Source organism: Alligator sinensis, unplaced genomic scaffold (genome assembly GCF_000455745.1).
Source record: "Alligator sinensis unplaced genomic scaffold, ASM45574v1 scaffold118_1, whole genome shotgun sequence".
Lineage (NCBI taxonomy): Eukaryota > Metazoa > Chordata > Crocodylia > Alligatoridae > Alligator > Alligator sinensis.
In genome coordinates, this window is record NW_005841850.1 from 63,373 (window position 1) to 85,494 (window position 22,122).

Here is a 22,122-nt window from a genome sequence, read left to right on the forward strand (position 1 = left end):
ACTAGACTGATCATTTTCTCTCTTACATACAATGTAAAAAGCAAACAAGCACTCAAAGAGTAAGTAGAAAAGTGATAATCACTGTTCTCCCTTGATAGAGCATCCAGATCCATGCATCTCTTCACCACTACACTCCTGCTAAACGACACACATATGTAGTCACAGTCTTCTCTCCCTTCCTTACCGGATTGCTTGGTCCTACTGAAGACCCCAGGCAGAAACTGCTGTGGTAGACATCACCTTTGTTCTTGTTACTTTGACCAAAGCATTCTGTCTTTTCTCTCTGTGCTTTCCTTTTTTCCTGCACAGCCTTTGTGATAGCCTGGAAATGGTTGATCCCCACAGCCTTCTGTGAACCAGGCACTTGTGGAGGTGGAGGGGTATAGTTCCTTGAAGGAGGGCCTACTGCCTTCCACAAAAACACATTTGCTCCTGAATAAGGTATCTTGACATTTTTGAGGACATCATCAATGTTCTCCAGGTAGCTCTCTATGAACATCTGCTTAGCAAACTGTTCTGTTTGCATTTCCTTAAGCTGTCTCTGTTGTTTTTGGATTGTCTCTAATTCATTTAACTTCTCCTCTGTTCTGCAAATGGAATTTGTTGCCTGCTGCAGGAAGGTCTGAGAAATCTTTAGGTTCAGGACACATTTGCTAATGTGCTGCCCAGTCCTGGATGGGCTACTCAGACTAGTCCTGACATCTCTTTCCTCTTGGTCCAGCATGTACAGCTCTGAGGTCTCGCTTAGTGCCTCTTCTTCCCCCAAACTGTGCTCTGGATCTGTTTCTGAAGAGCTCCCTTCCTCAGAACTGGGCTTCTCCTCTAGCTGTATTTCAGAAGTTACAGGTAGGAGCTTGGAGGCATCCTTACCCTCTTCTACATTTTGCTGCTCTATTTCAGCCCCCAAGGTGCACACTATCTCAGCTTGTCCTTCCATAGCATTTTCATGGAATTCTGAATAATATGCATAGATTTCATTCATTTCAAAGCTACAGAGGCTCTCATTAACATCACTGGCACTGAAGGTCCTCTGGAGGTTAGAAGCCACATCTTGGCTCAGATCGTGTGGACCTGGCTGCACACTAACCATAGCCTCATGATCTAGAACAGTTCCTTTTTTCGCAGGAGATACTGAACATCTTGGCACAGTATAGCTGCATGCTGAAAAACCAGATAATAGCATTAGGCTACTTCTTCAGGCTTCCATTTTGAGTGCTGCTTACAAACATTTAGCAGCAAGCCTCTTTGCTTGTTAGAATAGCAACAATCAAACCCTCTATTTGACAATACAGACATATGACACATTCACTAAATAGTAAACTGACTACTACAGAGTAAAATAGGGGCAGGCATGTGATGCCCAGCCCTGCCGCAAAGTAAAGTACCTAGAATCCAGGGTAAAGTTCTCTCTTCATCATTTTCTTCTTCTCAGTAGAAAAAACTAAGGCATATTCAGCTATACTAAAATATTTTCATGGAAACTTTTGGTTTTGCAAAACAGATATCTTCCACTGGAAAAGGGGGCTGGCCCTAACCCACTGCCTCCACTGCAGAAGTGGAGGGGAACTCAGGACTCCTGCACAGCGGGTTCATAATCCCTGCAGCCCTTAGGGACCTGGACACTGGGGTGACTCTGCAACTGAAACAAGGCTATCACTGATTCTCTTGGGCTGTCAGGGTATGCCAGCAGCAAGGATACACTGGCACCCTACAATCTAGTCTAGACAGGGGTAGTGACGGCAGATGAGAAGTGCCTTGTTCCAAATTACCACTAGGGTTGTTGCTATGCCCAGCTCTGCTAGTTCCAAAATCTGGCCCTTCCCTTTTGAGATGCTTCTGTATGAGAGGACAGCCTCAATGCACACAAACTCACCAGACTCTACGATTGCTTCTCCTTGCAGCTCAAGTGTTCTCCTCTGGTACTTGGATTCTGACCCCAAATAGATGTTTACGTCTGCAGACAGACTGTGCCCTTGTGCATGTGAGCTTTCACCAGGGCGATCCATTCGAGCAGCAATCAAATCCTGTAACAGAAGGGATGCTGTAAAGGGAAGCTGAAATGGCACTGTAGGGTCTTCTGTTTCCAATCTGAACTACTACCATGTATATAGGGTTAGGCCTGCCCCATGCACTGCAGGCAGGCGGATCCCTGCGAGCTACCCCAGATGTAGGAAACTCGACTGCGCAATTCTGTGGCAATGGGAAGGGATGTGTTCTTGCTTTCCCTGTGGCTTGCTCCTCGGCCTTTTGGCTAGGAGCAAGTAAGACTAGGGGGCATCCAAACAGCAAGGCCTCTGGGCTTGGGGCTTGCACGTAGGATGCCTGCCATGGATTTGGGGAGTATCCAAAGCCCCAGACCAATGGGTCTGGGAGAGGGGATACTTGCCCAGTGGTAGAGCCACGCAAACGTGAACAGGTGAGCTCTGCTCAGTTGAAATTTGGAATTGACTCTTGGGCTCTGCCCAATAGAATTCATAACTGATCTGGCCCTTGAAACAAAATTTCAACAACAACAAAAAAGAGCCATTAGCCCAAATGTGCTGAGTATAGCCCAAACTCAGACCTGTGACCTCACATTACAGACCTGAAGAAAAGAACAACACCAACTCTAATAAACTGTTAACTCTGATTAACCAAATGAGACTAAGAGCATAAGTGCTACAATCCTGAGAGTCACCTTTAAGTCATTCTGCAGGGTATACCGAATATCCTGGAGGCTGATGGAGCGGTCCTTCTGTTTGGCTTCCAAGCCTGTCTTTACAATGTCATAATAGGGTTTAGGAAGTCTGGCATCAGTATTCAGGTATTGCCGAGAAACAATGAGTTCTTTAATAAAGGAGTCTTCCTGGCCACTCCAGGGCAGAGTTTCTGTAAGAAATATTCTAATTACAGATTACAGCATGTTCATGAATAATGAAAGAAGGGAAAGAATCAGACGAAGCCACAGGAACAGATGACTTGACATTCAGACAGGGACGTGCCTTCCATTGGGAATCAGACCAGTGGTCCAGTTAGTTCGCTGTCCCTCCTCTCACCATGGCCAGCACTGGATGCTTCCCAGGAAGCTGCCTAAACACTCCCTGTAGTTTTAAAATCATGAAATAAACTGCCGAGATAATATTTTTCCTACCCTCGCCAGGTTGTAGTGGGTTCAACTCTAGGACAACTGGTTTATCTTGCTGACTTTCACAGTGGATGTTCCCACTGCCACTGTAAACGTCTACTCCTTTTAAGAACTTTAATACCCACTTGGCCTCTGTGCCATCTTGTGACAGGAAGTTAGTGTGCCATGTGTAGCAGAACTCTTATCTGTTTTAATTTGGTGCCTGCCATTTGCATTGTCCTTGAATTAAGGATCAAGATCATTAAGAATTCTCTACACCATTTCCTGTGTTCCATACCTCTTATCCATAGACTCCTCCTTAAATTAAGTCATTCCAAGGTTTCTAATTTCTCTTCATATGACTTTTTTTTTTTACTAACCAGTCATTTGATTACCCCTCCCTGAAACCTTTCTATTTCTGTTTATTTCTCTGAGATAGACTGACCAATATTAAATGCATTCATCCAGGTGTGTGTACCACAGATCTGTACAACAGTTCTGTATCTTCCGCATTCTTTTCTATCATACGCTTTACAAAGCCTAGCAATTTGTTTGCTTTTTTGATCAGCCCTGCATGTTGAGTACTTCATTAAGCTCTCCACAATGACGCACATTTCCTTTTTTTTGAGCAACAGCAGCTTGGTCTGAACCCTCAGTATGTACTCTATGTTCAAAATGTACCTTCATTAAACTCTGTCAGACAGGATTTTATCTGCCATCATGCTATCTTTTCACTTAACTAAGTGACAGCTTCACAGTTCCTCAAAGTCTTCTCTGGTTTTGACTAGCCTACCTAACTGTGGGCTGCAATCTGCAATTTTGCACCTTACTAATCAGGGCTTCTTGCCCAATCACCAATTAACACTTTGGGTACACCCCCGCCTTCGCCCCCTTTAATGTTGTCCGGTTGAGACAAGTATTTATAGGTAAATATCTATTGTGTTTCCCTGTCCCCCAAGGCATATTGCCTAACCTAAGGGTTCAGTTAGAGTTAAACAGGGCATTCTTGTTTCTCCCCAGATATCAGCATGCTGTGCAAAAGAGCTAGCAGGGAGATATATGATTTCTTCTTTTCCAAGCAACTCTCCTTCTCATAAGAAGGAAACCTTAACTCAGCAAGTTCTAAAGGAGCTCACCTAAGGGACCATGAAAGGAAATTAAATTGACATTTGGAGTACTGATGATTTGCATCAGAAGCACTCCATGAGATAACTCAGTGACAGAAGTCTGTACCCCTTTAAATATACCTGTTAAGGCCTCTTGCATTACTGTACAGAAGCTATAAATGTCTGATTTGACTGTAGCAGCCTTTTGAAGGATCACTTCAGGAGAGCACCATCTATATAGCTGAGCTGGGACAGGAACGCGTGTAAGATCAATGTGTTCTCCTCCCTCCTTGCTGCCAGAAAAGAAAATGAAACAAGGACAAACTGGGCAATCATAACACATAACTAGTAGCTATTACATTCAGGGTATTCAGAAATCAAAGAGTTCAAGAAATCACATTAGCACACGGACACAAACCAAAGCAAGCTACAAGTTCTGTCTAGGACATTTGGTTATAAATGAGCCTGGCTTTGAATCGTCCCATCTGCAAGGTCTGATCTTCAGGAAGCCAGGAATGAATTTCATAATTTTTATATATTTGTTTATTTTAAATGACTCGTGTGCTGCCCAAACATTAACCAAAACATTAGCCCCCACAGTCAAAAACAGACTTTTGAAAGAACATCTAATATATGCATAAAAATAAATGGTTTGTTTTGGCATGTTATAGGAGCACCCTCTGCCGGGGACAATGAAATATAGCTGGCTCTTTCAAAATGTTACCCTCCAAGGTAAAAAAGAAAAGGCTAGATATTGTACAAGAGTCTGGAAATTAAGATCTCGTTGATCAGATCCAAGGTTCAGAGCATAGGTGAAAGACAATCTAGCCTGTTATTTGCTACGTAGTATCGGTAGAGATACCAGCTTCTATATGAATAGAAGTTGCTTAGGGTTGCCAAATTTCAACCTGCATATTACTAGTTGTCTGGAGATTTCATTCCCTCCCTTTCCAATTAAAAGTCTGATGATAAGGGTACATGGTACTCCACAAAAATGGTGAAGGGGGACAGTGATCAAAAAGGTTTGGGAACCACTGCTCTAGACAGTAAGTATTTTGCTTACTTTTTCATTTCAAATTGCAAATAAGTGTTCTTCAAAATCTTTGTCTAAGATAAAGGGTTTTTCCTCATCTGCAAAACCTAATTTCCTGCGTAATGTAAAACTGTTCAAGGGAACAGTGATTTCAGATATTTTAAGTACAGACCATCTGTTAGAGGAAAGCTGTACTGTAATTTACAGTTCATGTATATTAAAGAGAACCACTTGACTTAAATCATATTTCTGTCTAAAAACATTAGCCCTATCACAATGACAAGTAATACCTAAGATTCAGTGATAGTTGAAAAAAGATAGCAAGAAAATGGAGCAGGGAGGGGGAAGAGCGGGAGGGGGAATGCCGGTGAGGGGGGGGGGCAGAAATCATTATTCATTTCAGTTCATTCTCTTGGTACCTTTGGCAAACTCAGTTTCTAATGTATTTCAAAATTTATCATCACATCAGCCAGTGTCTCCCTCTTATATTTGCTACAGGAGGGAGAACCCCTGTTTACCTTCTCATGTTTTAAAAGGAATTTGCTTAAAGAAGTTAAGATGTAGTACACAAAACAAAAACCTGGAGAATTTTCAAAAATAATTTTACCAATTCCAAATGACTTTGGTAAAAGTCCCTTTCCAAAGCAAATTAGGGACTATTTAGAAAAGCTGGATATGTATTAGTCTATAAGGCTGGACAGGATGCACCTGAAGGTGGTGAGGGAGTAGACTGATGTGATTGCAGGGCCACAAGCCACAGGCCATCATCTTTGAAAACTCCTGGATATCAGGAGAGGTCCCAGATGATTGGAAAAGTGCAAACATAGTGCCCGTATTTAAGAAAGGGAACTACAAACTGGTCAGCCTCAGCTCAGTCCCTAGAAAAATCATGGAGCAGGTCCTCAAGAAATCAATTTCGAAGCACTTGGAGGAGAAGGTGATTACGAACAGTCAGCATGGATTCACCAAAGGCAAATCATGCCTGACCAACCTGATTGCCTTCTATGACAAGATAACTGGTTTTGAAGATGCAGGGAGATCAGTGGGTGAGGTGCATCTTGATTTTAGCCATGTTTTGATACAGTCTTCCACAGCATTCTCCCAGGCAAGCTAAGGAAGTACAGATTGGATGAATGGACTTTAAGGTGGATAGGAAACTGGCTGGAGCACTGGATAGGAAACTGGCTGGAGCATTGGGCTCAATGGCTTGATGCCTAGTTGACAGCTGGTATCAAGTGGAGTGCCCCTGGGGTCGATCCTGGGGCTGGTTTTGTTCATTATCTTCATCAATGACCTGGAAGATGGCACAGAGTGCACTGCACCCTCAGCAAGTCTGCAGATGACACCAAGCTGTGGTGGGTAGTGGATACGCTGGAAGATAGGGCTAGGATTCAGAGTGACCTAGACAAATCGGAGGACTGGGCCAGAAGAAATCTCATGAGGTTCAACAAAGACAAGTGCAAAGTCCTGCACTTAGGAAAGAACAATCCCATGCATCGGTGCAGGCTGGGGGCTGACTGGCTGGGCAGTGGCTCTGCAGAAAGGACCTGGGGGTGACAGTGGACAATAAGCTGAATATGAGCCAGCAGTGTGCCCTTGTTGCCAAGAAAGCTAACAGCATCCTGGCTGCATTGGTAGGAGCGCTGCCAGCAGATCAAGGGAAGTGATTATTATCCTCTATTCAGCACCGGTGAGGCCACATTTGGAGTCCTGTGTTCAGTTTTGGGGACTCAACTACAGGAAGGATGTGGACAAGTTGGAGAGAGTCTAGCGGAGGGCAACAAAATGGTTCGGGGGCTGGGGCACATGACTTGCGAGGAGAGGCTGAGGAAACTGGGCTTATTTAGAGAAGAGAAGACTGAGAAGGGATTAATAGCAGCCTTCAGCTTCCTGAAGGGGGGTTCAAAAGAGGGGGAGATAGACTGTTCTCAGTGGTGGCAGATGACAGAGCAAAGAGCAACAGTCTCTAGCAAGGGAAGCTTAGGTTAGATATTAGGAAGAATTTCTCATCAGGAGGGTAGTAAAACACCGGAACAAGTTACCCAGAGAGGTTGCGGAGTCTCCATCCTTGGAGGTTTTTAAGGCCCAGCTAGACAAAACTTGGGCAGGGATGATCTAGTTGGGGCTGGTCCTGCTTTGAGCAGCGGTTGGACTAGATGTGACCTCCTGGGGTCCCTGCCAACCTGAATTTTCTATGATTCTGGGTATCCTCAACTGCAACTAATCTCAGTGCAAGTTTCAGGGTCCCCAAAACCCAGTTGTATTAGGCTCCAAAAGTAAAGGTTCAGTAAAACAACTGGAATTACTTCTGTTGGAATTACCTTTACCAGAGGAATAAAATTAAAATCTCAACAAAGATTTCTCCCTCAGTGTTCAATGGAAGTAGGTTCCATTTTATAATAGAGCCTTTACATTCTAGAGAAGCAGGCAACCTTTTTCTACTAGTAAAACTGATTTTTAAGTACTTATAGCTATAGACCCAAAAATTTAATCCACCTTAATTTTGGCCACTCTTGATGGGCACTAACCATGTAAATGAGCAATGGAGATGTGGAAACCTCAGCCCCACAAGCCAACTCTACAATACTGACAACAGTCAGGATGAATCTCTGCTGCCCTCATCAAAGATCCTCAGGTAATCATGAGATCTCTCAACAAGATTACCTTGACAACAGAATTTAGTCCTAAACTCAACCTCACCTCCCTTTCAAAGTTATAACAAGGCAATTCTTTACCTTTCGAGCATGTACTCCAAGTTTGTTAACTTTGCTTCACCGGCAGAAACAATCTGTACAGCATAGGAGGTCAGTGAGCGGTGGACAAATCCACGAGCATGCAAGAACCTCAATGCATCATTAATTTGAAGCAGCAGAAACACAATTGTCTCCATGTACAGTACCGGGAACTCTGAACGCTGAAAGAAACAACAGGTAAGAATTCACACTGCTGATCATCAATGTATAGTACAGTGCAAAACCTAGTGTTATGCAACCATATGGGTAGAGAAGTCAAAAAGCGATGCTTTCTACTGTAAAGTAATTCACAGTGCACATAGCAAATGCTATGTGATATCTGAGAAACCACACACTAATACAGGGAGTTAGGACTTCTCACTTTCTGCATCTAAGCAGCAAGTGCAGATTTTGTAACACACTGAACCTTTTCCTAGGCAAACTGTTTGTTAAAAAAAGAACAAAAACACCAGTTCCACTTACCCTTTCATGGAGGATGCTGTACAGTGAGCCAAAGCTAACTCTCTCATACACCAAACGAGTTTTTTCCAAGTCACTAGATAAACAAACTGCCATCAGCTGAAGCAAGTGAGGATGGCGAAGTTTACTGCAAAAAGAGAGAGATCCCAAGAGTATTAGGAAAGAAACCTCTGGCCTTCTGCACCTTTTCACTGATATAACTGTTTCTAACTTATCACTAAAATATGCAAAATAGTAGAGTTGTTCACTGGCAGACAACTGTTTGCTGCTGTTTGAAGATGTGTGCAGTGATGTACTTATGGTACACGTCAAGTATGCGGGGAGGGAATCCCGCCTACTCAGTACTACACTTTCCAATGCACATCTGAGAAAAACTGAATTGTGCATCCCATTTGCAAAAAGCAGAGAAGCCAAGATTCATCCTTTTGCAAACCTGTTGGTTTTTATTCCAAGGCTGCCTGGGCTTGTCTCAAGCCCTGAAACACTGGAGACACTGTACCCTTTTTCTTACCTACTATGCTCCTGCTCTGCTATTAGAAGATCAGCTAAACGGAGCTTACTACAGTTCTGATGTGGTTTAAAATTGAGCTCCTTCACCGTGACTCTGCTGCCACCCCACATTAGGCTACAAAGAAAAAGAGAGAGGATTCCATTTACTGCATTTGTACAATAGGTTTTTCAGTTATAGCATCACTTATAAATAACATCAAAGCGTCTCAGGATTACAGAGCTGTCTCCTGCTGTTAGCAACATGCCATCACTTTGATAACACTGGCAATATGCTTTCAGCTTTCCAAAAGAATAAACTCTTTGCTCGCCAAAGAGTAGCTACAGTGAGACAGAGACTGTTTTACGGAGAGAAAAAGTGCTGCCATTTGGCAGACCACATTACCACAATCTTAGGCAAAAAACCACAGCATTAGAAATCACTTCTCACAGAGGCAGTATCCAACCCCCACGAGACAAGCTAGTTCTGCTGAGGAGTGGCAGGGACCAGCCTGCGGATCCTCTGAATAGCCAGAGTTCTTCTGCAGATCAGAAAAGGCATAATGGGGCCTAACCTGCACTTGTGGCTCTACCCTTTGGGTCTGAGCAAATAGCCTACACCAGGTGTGCCCAGGGCCTGAACTTGGACCACCCTAATCCAAATTATGAGCACACACCAGGGCCAGTTTATAGACAGCTCAACCTCAGGGAGTCCCCAACAATCTCCTTCTTACCAAGGATAAGGAATCAGCATTATGATTAAAATATGAAGAGTAGAATGAGCATAACCAAGTGAAATGTGTGTGATAACAGTCTACAACTGGGGTGACAAATACACAACTTGTGGACTGGATCCAGCCCACAGAGGGCAGTTACGGGGCCCAAAGAGTTTTTTGTGGGCTGGATCACTGACCTCCATGGGCCAGATTCAGTCCCCAGCACTCATTCAGCACAGCTGCCAGAGTCCCTGTGCTGGTGGTGTTAATCCACAAGGCAACTAGAGCTGCTGTTTTAGCAGCATCCCTGGGTTTCAGAGCCTCATGGAAACAGTGACTCCATAAGCTGCAGGGATTAACACTCTCACCTGGTCAATGGAAAGCCCCACCATCTGGATACAGCCTTCGAGAAACCCCATGGGCTGAATCCAGCCCTAGGGGCCTAACAACTTTGATACCTTTTGTCTAGAGATGCTACAAGGAGAGATGACAAACAAAATACAACAGGAGGGAAACCCTGCTATGGCAGGGAGATGGAATGGATGATTACAGAACATGTTGCACTCTTGCTTCTACGATTAGTGAAAGGAAAACAAATCCAGACAGGTCATCTGCTCCAGTCACTTGCTACTCAAGTCTTCTAATATATATTAAACAATAGCAGAAAACAGTTTCAGATCTACTCACTTTGCCATAAGCATGTATGGTCCCGTGTGGTAAGAGAATGTGGGTTCATCATCTGCCTGGAACACTTCTCTATCCCCAATGATAGGGAGAGATGCCAGGTACCCAAGCTGCTTATTGCCTGTTAGATGAAACTGAAACAAGAACAACGCAGTGCATGAATAGGAAACACTCAGCTCCTCTCTGGTTCTACCTCCCAGCTCAGGTACGCATTCAGTGTGCCATCTTAAGGTGTTGGGAGATCAGCTAAAGTATCTAAAACACTGTTTTGAAGCAGAAAAATGCTACATTAGCACTAAGTATATCTCCCCAGGACAACTGACCAAAAGCAAATGTTCGCCCAACTGCACAAATTAAAGATCATCTTGAAAGGACTTAAATAGCCATGTTAAAGGATCAGCTGCCACCCGAGTCACATAGGTGGATCCCCTTGGTATAATCCTTTGTTTGTTTCCAAACAAATCCCAGTTTGGGACTCTCTAATGTTTGCAGACAAGGATTTCCATAGTCCTATTAGTCACTCCCCAATTTGTTTTCCATCCTTTAGCAACCAGTAAAAAATAACTAACAGTGATTGAAAACTAATAAATAAAGGGCCATCTCTGGAGATCTCTCTCTCTCGCTCTATATATATATATATTTATTTTAAACACAAGTGGAAAGTGCTGCCAAAGCTCAGAGCCCACCGGCTTTCATGTCTTACCTTCCCGAACCCAAAGCTGTAGATGTTCCGTGATGAATTTGCTCCACCTTTTAGAAATTTACCCAGAGGACTGTCTGCAATCCTAAGTGTCAAAGGTATAGTATTCAGTAAGTCCCTATATAGACTAACAGTGCAGACCAAGGCTTTCAGAAGGGTTACAATTCCAGCTCCCAAATGAGAGCACTTATTAACAAGACACAAGTACTGTATCAGGGTTTGCCTGGGTTCCTTTGCCTGGGCTGACCCCTGTGCTACAGCTGAAATGAAGCCTGACCTGTAAAGTAGACGACAGCACACCACCGCATGCTGCAACATGCACCAGTCATATTTCAAAAGCTTGGGCATATGCTGGCAGCTTGCCTTTAATAAGCAGCTCTTACCGTCTATATGATTTTGTTTAAAATGAATCAATCAAGTGCAAATTAATATATAGGCACCCTGCAGTCACCTGGACACTCAAGTATTCTGTTTACAGAAAGATATTTCCAGGCAGACTCTTCAATTGTGTCAATAAAAGATATGAACTGGCTACAGACACACTCTCTAAGGATCTACAGAGATTAAGAAACTGTATTTATTTTACAATGCATAGTGTCAGGCATTTGAGATCTAATAAAATAAAAATGCTTATTCAGTGAAATAAAGAAGAAAGTTTAAGCTACTATCTTACAAACTGAGTCTACTATAACAAAAAGAATTTCAGCACTAATAACTAACCCCAGACAGTAGCTTCTCTGAATAGGCAGCTTCAGCTGCAAAGCAGGTATTGCCAAAAACAGAGCATAAATGACAATAAAAAGAAAAGACATGTTATACTTCTGGACCTCTGAGTATAGAATGGAAGGTGCCTGAGTCAGTACCTGAGGTCACAGTCTTACCCTTGAACAAGGCCACCAAATCTACCTGGGCCACAGATCAGTACTTTGGATGAGTCAGTCTTCCTAAGTAAATCAGAAGGGAAATTCTGAATTGCGGCCTGCATGTGTGAAGCACAACGCTGCATAAATTCCAGCATCTGAAAAAAATGAATCGTCGCCTACTTGTTAATGGTAATATACAGCCTCAGCAGAAATACCTAGCTTATTAAAATTCCTATTAGACCATTTATGGACAGTGAAGACGACACTAAAATGCGAGTACCATACAAAATCACTCACGTTCAAAAAACAGCTGCAGTGTGCGAGTGTGTGAGTGTATAAATCAATAATATAAATGGGAAAATAAAACCAAACCTCAAAACCAAGAAACACAGATGATTTCAGTAAGGTAAACATGGTAAAACTTCCAGCAGTTTTCCTTGCTAGGAAATCTCTTTTTCAGTAAAAAATGCACATTAAAAGAAAAATGTAAATCAATGTCAGTCACATTTTGTTGCAGGGTTATGTTTAATGCGAAGTGACACATTGTATTTGCATCATAACAACTGCAGATCTAGGTCCTGATCTTCCAAATACTTACACATATGCTTGGTATTACCTACAAGAATATGTGTAGTTCCAATAGGCTTACTCACAAACAGAGTTCCACGTGTGCACGAGGGACTGCAAGATCAGGGACTATTGTTATAGTTCTCATCACTGTACATAAACACCTCACTGCCCTGATTCTGCAAGATCATTAGCACAGGAAGGAGCCTCATTAAAATCAGGTTGATCTCAAGTGACCCTGGTCTCTAAGCAACACTGAGTGTGTCTACACATGCGTTACTGCGCAATAACTAATCAGGCATAAATTTGATACCTGTACGGCACAGGTATCAAATTTATGCTCGAGTCGGCATAAGTCACCATATTTACTGCGCAGTAGGAGCATGCACATGTAGATGCATGCCCATACTACGCAGTAAATGTGCATGTGTAGACACACCCTGTTAGAATGGAATTCTTCAATGCTGTCTAAAAACACCGCTTCCTGGGCTATCAGGATTTTACATCTGGAATGTATTTGATGTTTGAAATCTTTGGTACAGACACATACCTGAGCGCTAGTTTCCTTTCCAGCTGACAGAGCCCAGCACTGTGGAGTTCTTCCATCTTTATCGTGGACTCGCAGATCACCGCCCACATCCAACAACTTACTAAGAACCCCCTGATTTCCTGAGAAGGCTGCAGCATGTACTGGCGTGCTCCCATCATAGCAACGGCTGAAGAATATTACAGCAGAAATATTTCAAATGATTTTCTTTGGAAAATAACTACACTTCTTGAAAGAAAAGCATACAGACAATTCTTTTTTTGGGTAAAAATAGATGTCTATACACACACACACACACACACACACGAGGTGTTATATATCTACACTCCAAGTATCACTCCACACATAAAACCATAACCCATTACAAAAACCGCACCCGTGCATCCGTACAAAGTCCTGCTGGCCACCCGGACCTGTTATAATACCCATGCCGCGTGCTATACATACACAAACAAACTCTGGTCTCTCAGACCAGGCATCCCTTTCTTCCATTCCCCACCCTGCTTGCGGGGTCACAGCCTCAGTTCACCCTTGTCCACGCTGCAGTCACTCCAGCTCCTGCTAGAGGACCCACTGCTGCTGTTGCTGTCCTCAGTTCCACTTGTCTCTTCCTCTTCCTCGCTATCACTGCCCCCTTCCCCGCTAGGGGGAAGTTGGAAGATCCTGTGCCACGTGTCTCTGTGCCAGATGGCTTTGGCTGCATCCTCTCCATCCTCCACTACTGATTTCTGGAAGTAGGTCTGGAGTTCACTCAGAGCCAGTTTCACACTCATATATATACTTCTGCACAAGAAAATACACCCTGATCTTGACACAAGGGGGTCCATATATAGAGGAAGTACACCCTGGTCATCATCCACACATGGATTACAGAGAAGTAAATAACTCTGCCATAGAATAGTACTTGTGTTGGGCAGTACTATCCTATGGCAAAGTTAATTGGTTTACTCCAAGCTAATAGCACCACTCGTGTAGACGATGACACTTTACTGCCGAGCTAATTAGGCAACTCCACAGTAAGTGTCTTGTGTAGATGCCCCCACAGAGGTACAGCTGAGGTAGGTGTATGGGTAGGTGAAGACACTTAAAGCTCTGAACACGGACGTGCTCAAACGGAGACACTAAAGATACCTATGCTACAAGCTTCTTCCCACTGAACTCTTGCGACACTTGGCTGTTATGCGGTTATTCCAAACCCACACTTGCCCACGGAGATATCCTAGCACACGAAGCTGCAGTGCGCGTCCCTCAGACTGCTGCTTACAAAGGCACATTCAGTCTGATGGCACAGAACTCTAATTATCCTGATATTCACTTGTAACATCTAATATAATGCATCACAATGACTAATAACTAACTTGTTTCATCATGGAACATTATAAGGCATATTTGCCATTCAGCCCCAGAGTAAATTGCTGTTGTATAATCTATCCCCAGCTGTCATGAAGTTGAATGATCCTGCTCTTGTGAAGGGCATGTATCTTTTGTATCTGCTCATTTATGTTTATTAAAGACAATGTTGTGCATCACAACAGTTCAGCTGTCCAAAAAGGTTAAGTCTGCATCAATGTATTAATTCTTATACTTAACTGATTTGGGTCCGAGCCGTAATCCAATAGCACATCCACTATTTTGCCGAGACCGAAGAGTGCAGCAGTAAAGAGAGCAGTCTGGCCCAAGGAGTTTACTGCATCCACGTGGATCCCTACAACAACAACACGGAAACACAGACACTAAATGTCTTTCCTGCTCAAGGACCCCTTCAGGCACATGCCACTGATTATCCCACTGGGAAATGAATCCCTTTACATGGCTGCTCAATTCCTTTCCGAATATTCGGAAAATGTAAATCTACAAGATCACGTCTAATGGAAAACTATCATGCACTTTAAGCCTGTACAATTTTGAATGTATTGCCTATTATCAAATCTTACTGGTTTGGGTTAAATAATAAGCAAATGCCAATGATGCAAAATATATTAAATAAAATCAGATAATAAGGAATACATTATATTTCTTAATATAAAAGAATAAAATGCCTTCAATAAGAAGCCTTGCTTATTCACTGTAAACTGTTTTAGCTACATCGCTACCTTCCAAAATGTGGTAGTGAAACAATAGGTAATTTCAGAAACTTTATGATTAGCTTTGGCTTGAATTTAGTAAGACCTATAGCAGTTACACTAAGTAGGTTGAAGTGGGTGTGTTATAACACTCACCTTGCCCAGAAACGCCTATTTAATAAAACCAAACTAAGACATTAACACACTTCAGCTACCTTTGAATCTTTAATACCACATCCAGGAGAAAGGGAGCTGAGGAGGAAATCCCTGGCATTAGAAAGCTTATCAAACTCTGCCCCAACTGCAGAGCACTCGGAGCAATCCTGGCCTCTACAGAAAACCCTTTTTTGAGAAAACTCCCCAGAGACTAATCTCAAGATGCTACACAAGGAGAAAAAAAAGAAAGACAAAGAGTGCTGGAAAACGTGAAGCAGCCCAGCACAAAATTTGAGATGGTTTGGGTAGGTTGCACAACTGCGGTTCGCGAGAACGGGAGCAATTGTGCACCTCCAGTGCTGCTGTAGGATTTTGGACAGAGCCCAACGCTGGAAACCCCTCTGCTTGTGAAGTCGGACTGATGTTAACAGCTGTTCTCAGGCAGACAGCTTCCCACCATAGTTAATAAGCGGACATGCAAAATCTTCATGTTTCAAGACTGAGGCTGGCAAAGGATTTGTATCAGCTTGTGTCAGGGGCCAGAACCAGCACTAGTACTTTACCCCTTTTCAGCACTAACTGTCTAGAACATGCCCTAACTGTCTGGGCCAGTACCCGGAGGCAAAATAGAGTTTATTAGGTTTAACGTCTACTACCCCAATACCACACACTCGCAGAGCACCAGCCGAAACACTCCAAAGACGAACGCTATTGAATTCACAACCCACAAATCTACTTTTAACCAATGAAAGACGCTAACCACTCAGTCCGCGCCCTCCCCCTCCAACCCCCAAAGGGGCGGAACGGTCATCGATGACGGGCAACACCGCACAGCAGCGCCGCCCGCCCGCCTCACGCTCAGGGAAGGGCGCCACGACTCGTCCTCGTGGCTAGCGAGACCGATCACTTTCGGACACACTTCTCTAGTCACCAACTATAGAAATGATCCCTGAAAGTATAGTCTTAACTTGGCAAGGCACCAGCTACGCCCCCCACCTCAGCTCCACATGCTCCACAGACACAGTGACACACCACTGCCCCACCAAGCACCAGCCCCAGCATCCACCTGCACCCCACAGCAGCACCACATGCCAGGCCAGCTGTGCTGTCACTGGGGTCCCGCAATCACCACAACCAAACATTGCTGACATGCCTTACCCAGGAACCCTGTCCCCTAATTAGCATAATCTCTCCTCCCAACCGGCGACTGCAGCAGTGGAGGGGATGGGAAGGGAAGGCAGCGGGTTTCGGGGCGCACGGCCCAGGCTAAGAAGGGAAAAAAATCACCACAAACAATAACGGGTCTCTCTCACTGACTGAAAGAAAAGATAACCTGAGCCAGCCTCTGCGTCGGTGCAGACAGGCCACTAACCTACTGAGGAGGCTTTAAACCAGGTTTGTGGTGCCGCGAGGTAGGTGGGGAAGTGGGCGACCTGGAGGAAGCGCAAGCAGGAGGGGGAAAGAGGGGAAGCCATTCCTCAGAAATCAGGTGGGGGTCTGCACACCAATGCACGGAGCCTGGGAGCAGGGGGAGGCCTCACATGGTGACAGACCTATGAGGTGGCTGGACTAACAGAGACTTGGTGGGCGCTCGCCTCGGAGCACTGTCATGGATGATACAAACTGTTCAGAGAGGGCACACGCGGAAGAAGAGGAGGAGGAGTTGCACTTGATGTAAAAGAGCCATATTGCTCAGAGCTCTGGTATGAAACTGGAGACAGGCCTGTCAGAAGTCTCTGGGTTAGGGTCAGAGGGTCTGTACAGCAACGTTGCTACAGCGCCATGCTTTAGTACCTCCTTTTGGAAGTATTAAAACATGGCGCAGTATGGGCTGCTACTGCACCGTGTGGGCGGTGCACGCTTACATTTTGCAGCTAAGTCACTACAGCAATGTAGCTGGCAATCGCGTGTAGACATACATGATTGCTATGTTGGTGTAGAGCGCCCTGTGGCACCACAGCACATCTCTGCGTCACTGTAGGGTGACATGTAGACACGTCCAGAGGGGAGAGCAACAAGGATGAAGTTGTGGTGGGGGTTTGCTATCGACCACCAGACAGGAGGATGAGGTAGATGAGACTTTCTTCAGACAGCTAGCAGACGTTTCCTGATCACAGGCCCTGGTTCCCATGGAGGATTTCAATCACGCTGACGTGCTGGGAGGGCGATACAGCAGTGCGCATGCAATCCACGGCATTTTGGGAGAGCACTAGAAACTGGTGCAAGTGCTGGAGAGGCCAAGTAGGGGCTGTGCTCTTCTTGACCTGCTGCTCACTAACAGGGAAGAAATGGTGGGGAGTGTAGTGTAGTAGTGGGTGGCAACTTGGGCAGTAGCCACAAGATAGACTGAGTTCAGGATCCTGAGGAAAGGAAGGACAGAGAGCAGCAGAGGAAGGACCCTGGACTTCAGAAAAGCAGACTTTGACTTGCTCAGGGAAGAGATGCAGGCTCCTGTGGGAGGCCAGGAGAGCTGGCTATACTTCAAAGAAGCCTTACTGAGAATGCAGGAACAAACCATCCTGATGTGCAGAAGACTATGGTGGAGAGGGGTCTGGTATAGACTTTTTCAGAGGCAGGCCCTCTGAGGAGGACAAATGGGTGGGGGTACAGATATGGAGATGGGTGTGCAGATACCTGGTGCAAACTGTGTAACAGGTTTTTAATGGTTTAACTGTCAAATTGTGCTTTGATCTGCCACATGAGCCACAAGGGCAGAGTGCTGGAGGAAAAGTTATTTATACACACACACACACACACACACACACACACACATATAGTGATGAGACTGAAAATCATGTTAAGCTCGGGCCTACTCACAGAAGTTAAAATACAGAATATTGATGCTAACTGCATAATGCAAGAGGATGCAAGTTCATGGCTAGGCCATCTGAAAATGAGTAATGAGGTATCTTTTTCAGCTTATTTTGCTATATTCAGGATGATTTCAGGCAGACTCCTAGTTGTCTGGTGTGTAACCGTATGAAATGTCTATCTTTGATTAATTAGTATGCTAAAGATTTCTTTTGCGATTAACTCATGTTTATGTGCAGGAAGAAACATTCTCCATATGTGACAGGTGTCTCCTCCTGATTTAGTTTTGTTTTTGTTCTTCTCTCATGATTTACCTTGTTTTCCAAGGACAAGTATGTTTTTCCTGGTTGTTAATCAGTTTCTTGATATGTTCCAACCTGGATAACCTCTTGTCACTGAAGAAGGTAACTCATTCAAATTAGAAATTTCTGATAACCGATAGTGAGCAGGTTGATTAACAGGATTTTCCTGTCAATTACTGCTTGGGACTCTCTCTTGATTTACACAACTAAAAGAATGCTTTTAAGTAAAACAGCAAACAGAGCGCATGCACTTCAAGAGTGAGAAAGAAGTCTCTCTGACACCAGCTGCTGATGCGCCCAACTTACTCAAAAAATCGAAGAGAAACAGACCGCCTCTTCATCGCCTGTTTGGTGAGAAATCATCACTTTATAGCTAGTTACTGGACTTCGATTTGGTTTGGTCTCACTTAACTTGATTTTGAATACTTGTAGTAATAAAGCCTTTCTGTCACTCATCGAACAAGGTGTCATGTCAATCCCTGGGCTAGCCCAAAATCCTAGGTTTTTATTTGCTAACATATAGAAAGATATTAAAAAAAAAAAGACTAGCAGGGATGGCAGAAGACCATCTTGGCTTAGCAGGGAACTCCTCAGTAAATTAAATCACAAAAGGGAAGCTTACAAGAAGTCGAAACTTGTACAAACAAGCAGCACAGTTTGGGGAGGAGGCAAGCAGCCAACAGTGGTGAAAGAACAGGTTAGGGACTATTTAGAAAAGCTGGACGTGTACAAGTCCATGGAGCCAGATGGCATACACCCAGGGGTGCTGAGGGAGTTGGCTGATGAGGTTGCTGAGCCACTGGCCATCATCTTTGAAAACTCATGGCGATCAGGAGAGGTTCTGGATGGTTGGAAAAGCGCAAACACAGTGCCCATCTTTAAGAAAGGAAAAGGAAAAAGGAGGATCCAGGGAACTGAAAACCAGTCAGCCTCACCTCAGTCCCTGGAAAAATCATGGAGCAGATCCTCAAGGAATCCATTTCCAAGCACTTGGAGGAGGAGAAGAAGGTGATCAGGAACAGCCAGCATGGATTCCCCAAGAGCAAGTCGACTGCCTTCTTTGACAAGATGACTGGCTCTGTGGATGCCGGGAGACTGGTGCATGTGGTCTTTTTAGCAAGGTTGATTTTAGCAAGGCTTTTGATACGGTCTTCCACAGCATTCTCACAGGACTGTAAGGCGAACAGAAAACTGGCTGGAGCATCAGGTTCAGTGGGTAATAACCTAGATTGTGGACTCCATCCTTGGAGGTTTTCAAGACCCAGTTAGACAAAGCCTTGCCTGGGATGATGTACTTGGGGCTGGTCCTGCTTGGAGAAGGTGGTTGAATTAGATGTGACCTCCTGAGGTCCCTTCCAGCCCTCATTTCTATGATTCTAAAACAAGAGATGATTAATGGTGCTCTATGGGTTTTTTCATGGTAGTAATCAGAGCACATCCGGCAGTGCCAGCTACTTGAGGAACCATCTCTCCTTGCTTAGAGCCACGCTGCTTGGGGACCCTAGGGATGCACATGGCATTGCCATGAGCTCCCTCCTGTGGTGCGCTCTGAGCTCTGCAGGGCCTGCATAGGGTAGAAGCTCATGTGGCCAAGCCCCACAAGGCCATCGGTGGGGCAGACACCTGGGGGCCCCTCCCAGGATGATACAAAAAATAGAGAAAAAATAAAAACATAAAGCACTGGGACACCCCCAGCACTAAGAAACACCTCTCAAGCGTCACCACTGTAAGTGCAGACACAATTGCAGCTCCCAGCTGTAACTCAGAAGGGTTTCTGCAAAGCGCTCTGAGTTACAACCTTACCACAAACCAAACACAGGTTCACTGGTGGCTCCAGGGGGAGGGGAATCTAGCTGTGGGCTGGGAGCCTGCAGCCAGGTCCCTGCAGCAACAGCCAGGGCTGTTTTCAGAATGGAGGGGAGAAAGGAGCTCCTTCTTGGGGCTCCAATGCACCTGCCCAACCCTCCAGGGAAAGGCTGATAACACCCCAGACTGAACTCCCTCTGCTCTCTGTCCCCTCTTGCATTTGTGAAAACAACTGCAAGCTGGGAGCTCCACCACCACAAGTTACAGAACTTGCTACATTTTGAAACATCTTTTTATCTGGTAAAGATATTACACCTCATGCAAAGACAAACAACAGCCATTTTTAAAGCTGTCTGCAGCTTAAAACTTGCATTTGCTGACAACCATAACCTGCTTTCTGCAGCCAGCTCAGACAAAATTGTCACCTATGCACTTTCTGTTCTTAAACCAATAAAAGATACTAACCACTCAGGCCGTGTTCTCCCCCTCCAGCCCCTGAAGGGACAGGAACACTCATCAATGGCAAGCAGTGCTGCACAACAGCACCACCCACCTGCCTCATGCTCAGGGGAAACCACCATGGCTCATCCTCATGGCTAGCGAGACCAATCATTTTCAGACACACTTCTCTAGTCACCAACTATAGAAATGATCCCTGAAAGTATAGTCTTAACTTGGCAAGGCACCAGCTACGCCCCCCACCTCAGCTCCACATGCTCCACAGACACAGTGACACACCACTGCCCCACCAAGCACCAGCCCCAGCATCCACCTGCACCCCACAGCAGCACCACATGCCAGGCCAGCTGTGCTGTCACTGGGGTCCCGCAATCACCACAACCAAACATTGCTGACATGCCTTACCCAGGAACCCTGTCCCCTAATTAGCATAATCTCTCCTCCCAACCAACCAGAATCCCAGCCTGTCTTCCACATGCTCGGGCCGCTCAGTGGCTCCATGGCACCACCTGACAGTAACACAGTGCACCGTGGTGGAAGTGCAGCCCGTCCGCCCCGCAAACTGCCCAACATGACCCCAGTGCCCTGCACTCCCTGAAGCAACGATGGTAGGGCCCCCCATGGGCAGTTACAGGCTGCGTCAAAACAAAAGATTATTAATGTTTTAAGGGTTTTTCAGGGATCCTGGTTTTCTCTGATAAAAAAATGCAAATTCTCTGATTAAAATCCCCAAAATCCATGTGCACAAACGTACCAGTTAAACACAATGCTTTACTGCTATATGTACAATTTGAATGCAGTTCGGAAGCCTACCAGTGCCTCAATCCCTGTAACAATAAATTCTAAATACTTCTACATTTTGGCATTTGATTTGCGGGTTTTTATCATGAAAAATTAGAGCTTACCCTACCCCCTTCACTCATGAGGATGCAGGTCCAGCTGCAGCTCTCCTCCCTGGCCACTAGTTTGTGGGGCTCAGCAGCCCTGATATGCCTTTGCCCTGCCCATGCCATTGCCCCTCACTCCCCACCCACAACCTCCCCAGCCCTGGTGGTCCCCTTTGCTTCCCCACCCACAGCCAACTGAGCCCTGATAGCACCACTTACTTGCCACTGACAACCCCCCTGCCTGCTCCCAGCTGTGCCAGAGGGGGCCCCCAGCTGCCAGGGCTATGGGTCCAAGGACCCAGGTCCACAGCTCCCTACCCTTGCAGCAGTACCCTAGCCCCAGCTGCTGCCTGTGGCAGAGTCCAACTTCCCCATGGGCAGCATGGCTGGTGCAGAGTCCATGGCTGGCAGGGCAGATGCGAGCTGCCCACTGTGGGCTCAGGCTCCCCAGCCTCTGGGGCCCAGCAGGCAGGACCTGGAGTGGCAGGGCAGAGCAGAGTGGGGTGAGGCAGGGCAGCAGGATGGAGAGCCCACACCCACCCCACGCACAAATCCCTCATGCCCCCCTGCGAGTGCGTGCAGTAATGGGGAGCCTCCCATAACTGGGGGGGGGGGGGGGGG

General features: G+C 45.3%; 1 protein-coding gene and 2 non-coding genes across 3 annotated transcripts in view; all 3 read right to left on the reverse strand.

The window, feature by feature from the left end:
- Positions 1-15,726, reverse strand: part of TEX14 (testis expressed 14, intercellular bridge forming factor) — a 39,838-nt gene extending 24,112 nt beyond the window's left edge. Inside the window, exons 1-13 of the mRNA XM_006016115.3 lie at positions 15,694-15,726; positions 14,608-14,750; positions 13,021-13,186; positions 11,922-12,058; positions 11,044-11,125; positions 10,344-10,474; positions 8,966-9,079; positions 8,458-8,581; positions 7,978-8,156; positions 4,351-4,502; positions 2,678-2,868; positions 1,874-2,024; positions 185-1,161 (exon numbers count right to left, since the gene is read on the reverse strand). Of these exons, the coding sequence (XP_006016177.2) occupies positions 185-1,161; positions 1,874-2,024; positions 2,678-2,868; positions 4,351-4,502; positions 7,978-8,156; positions 8,458-8,581; positions 8,966-9,079; positions 10,344-10,474; positions 11,044-11,125; positions 11,922-12,058; positions 13,021-13,186; positions 14,608-14,750; positions 15,694-15,726 (2,580 nt within the window). The remainder of the gene's footprint in view (positions 1-184; positions 1,162-1,873; positions 2,025-2,677; positions 2,869-4,350; positions 4,503-7,977; positions 8,157-8,457; positions 8,582-8,965; positions 9,080-10,343; positions 10,475-11,043; positions 11,126-11,921; positions 12,059-13,020; positions 13,187-14,607; positions 14,751-15,693) is intronic.
- Positions 15,727-15,994: 268 nt separating this feature from the next.
- On the reverse strand, positions 15,995-16,201 carry LOC112551233. The gene has a single exon (XR_003095462.1). It is a non-coding gene; the product is annotated as a small nucleolar RNA U3 (small nucleolar RNA).
- Positions 16,202-20,618: 4,417 nt separating this feature from the next.
- On the reverse strand, positions 20,619-20,826 carry LOC112551234. The gene has a single exon (XR_003095463.1). It is a non-coding gene; the product is annotated as a small nucleolar RNA U3 (small nucleolar RNA).
- Between the last annotated feature and the right edge of the window lie 1,296 nt (positions 20,827-22,122).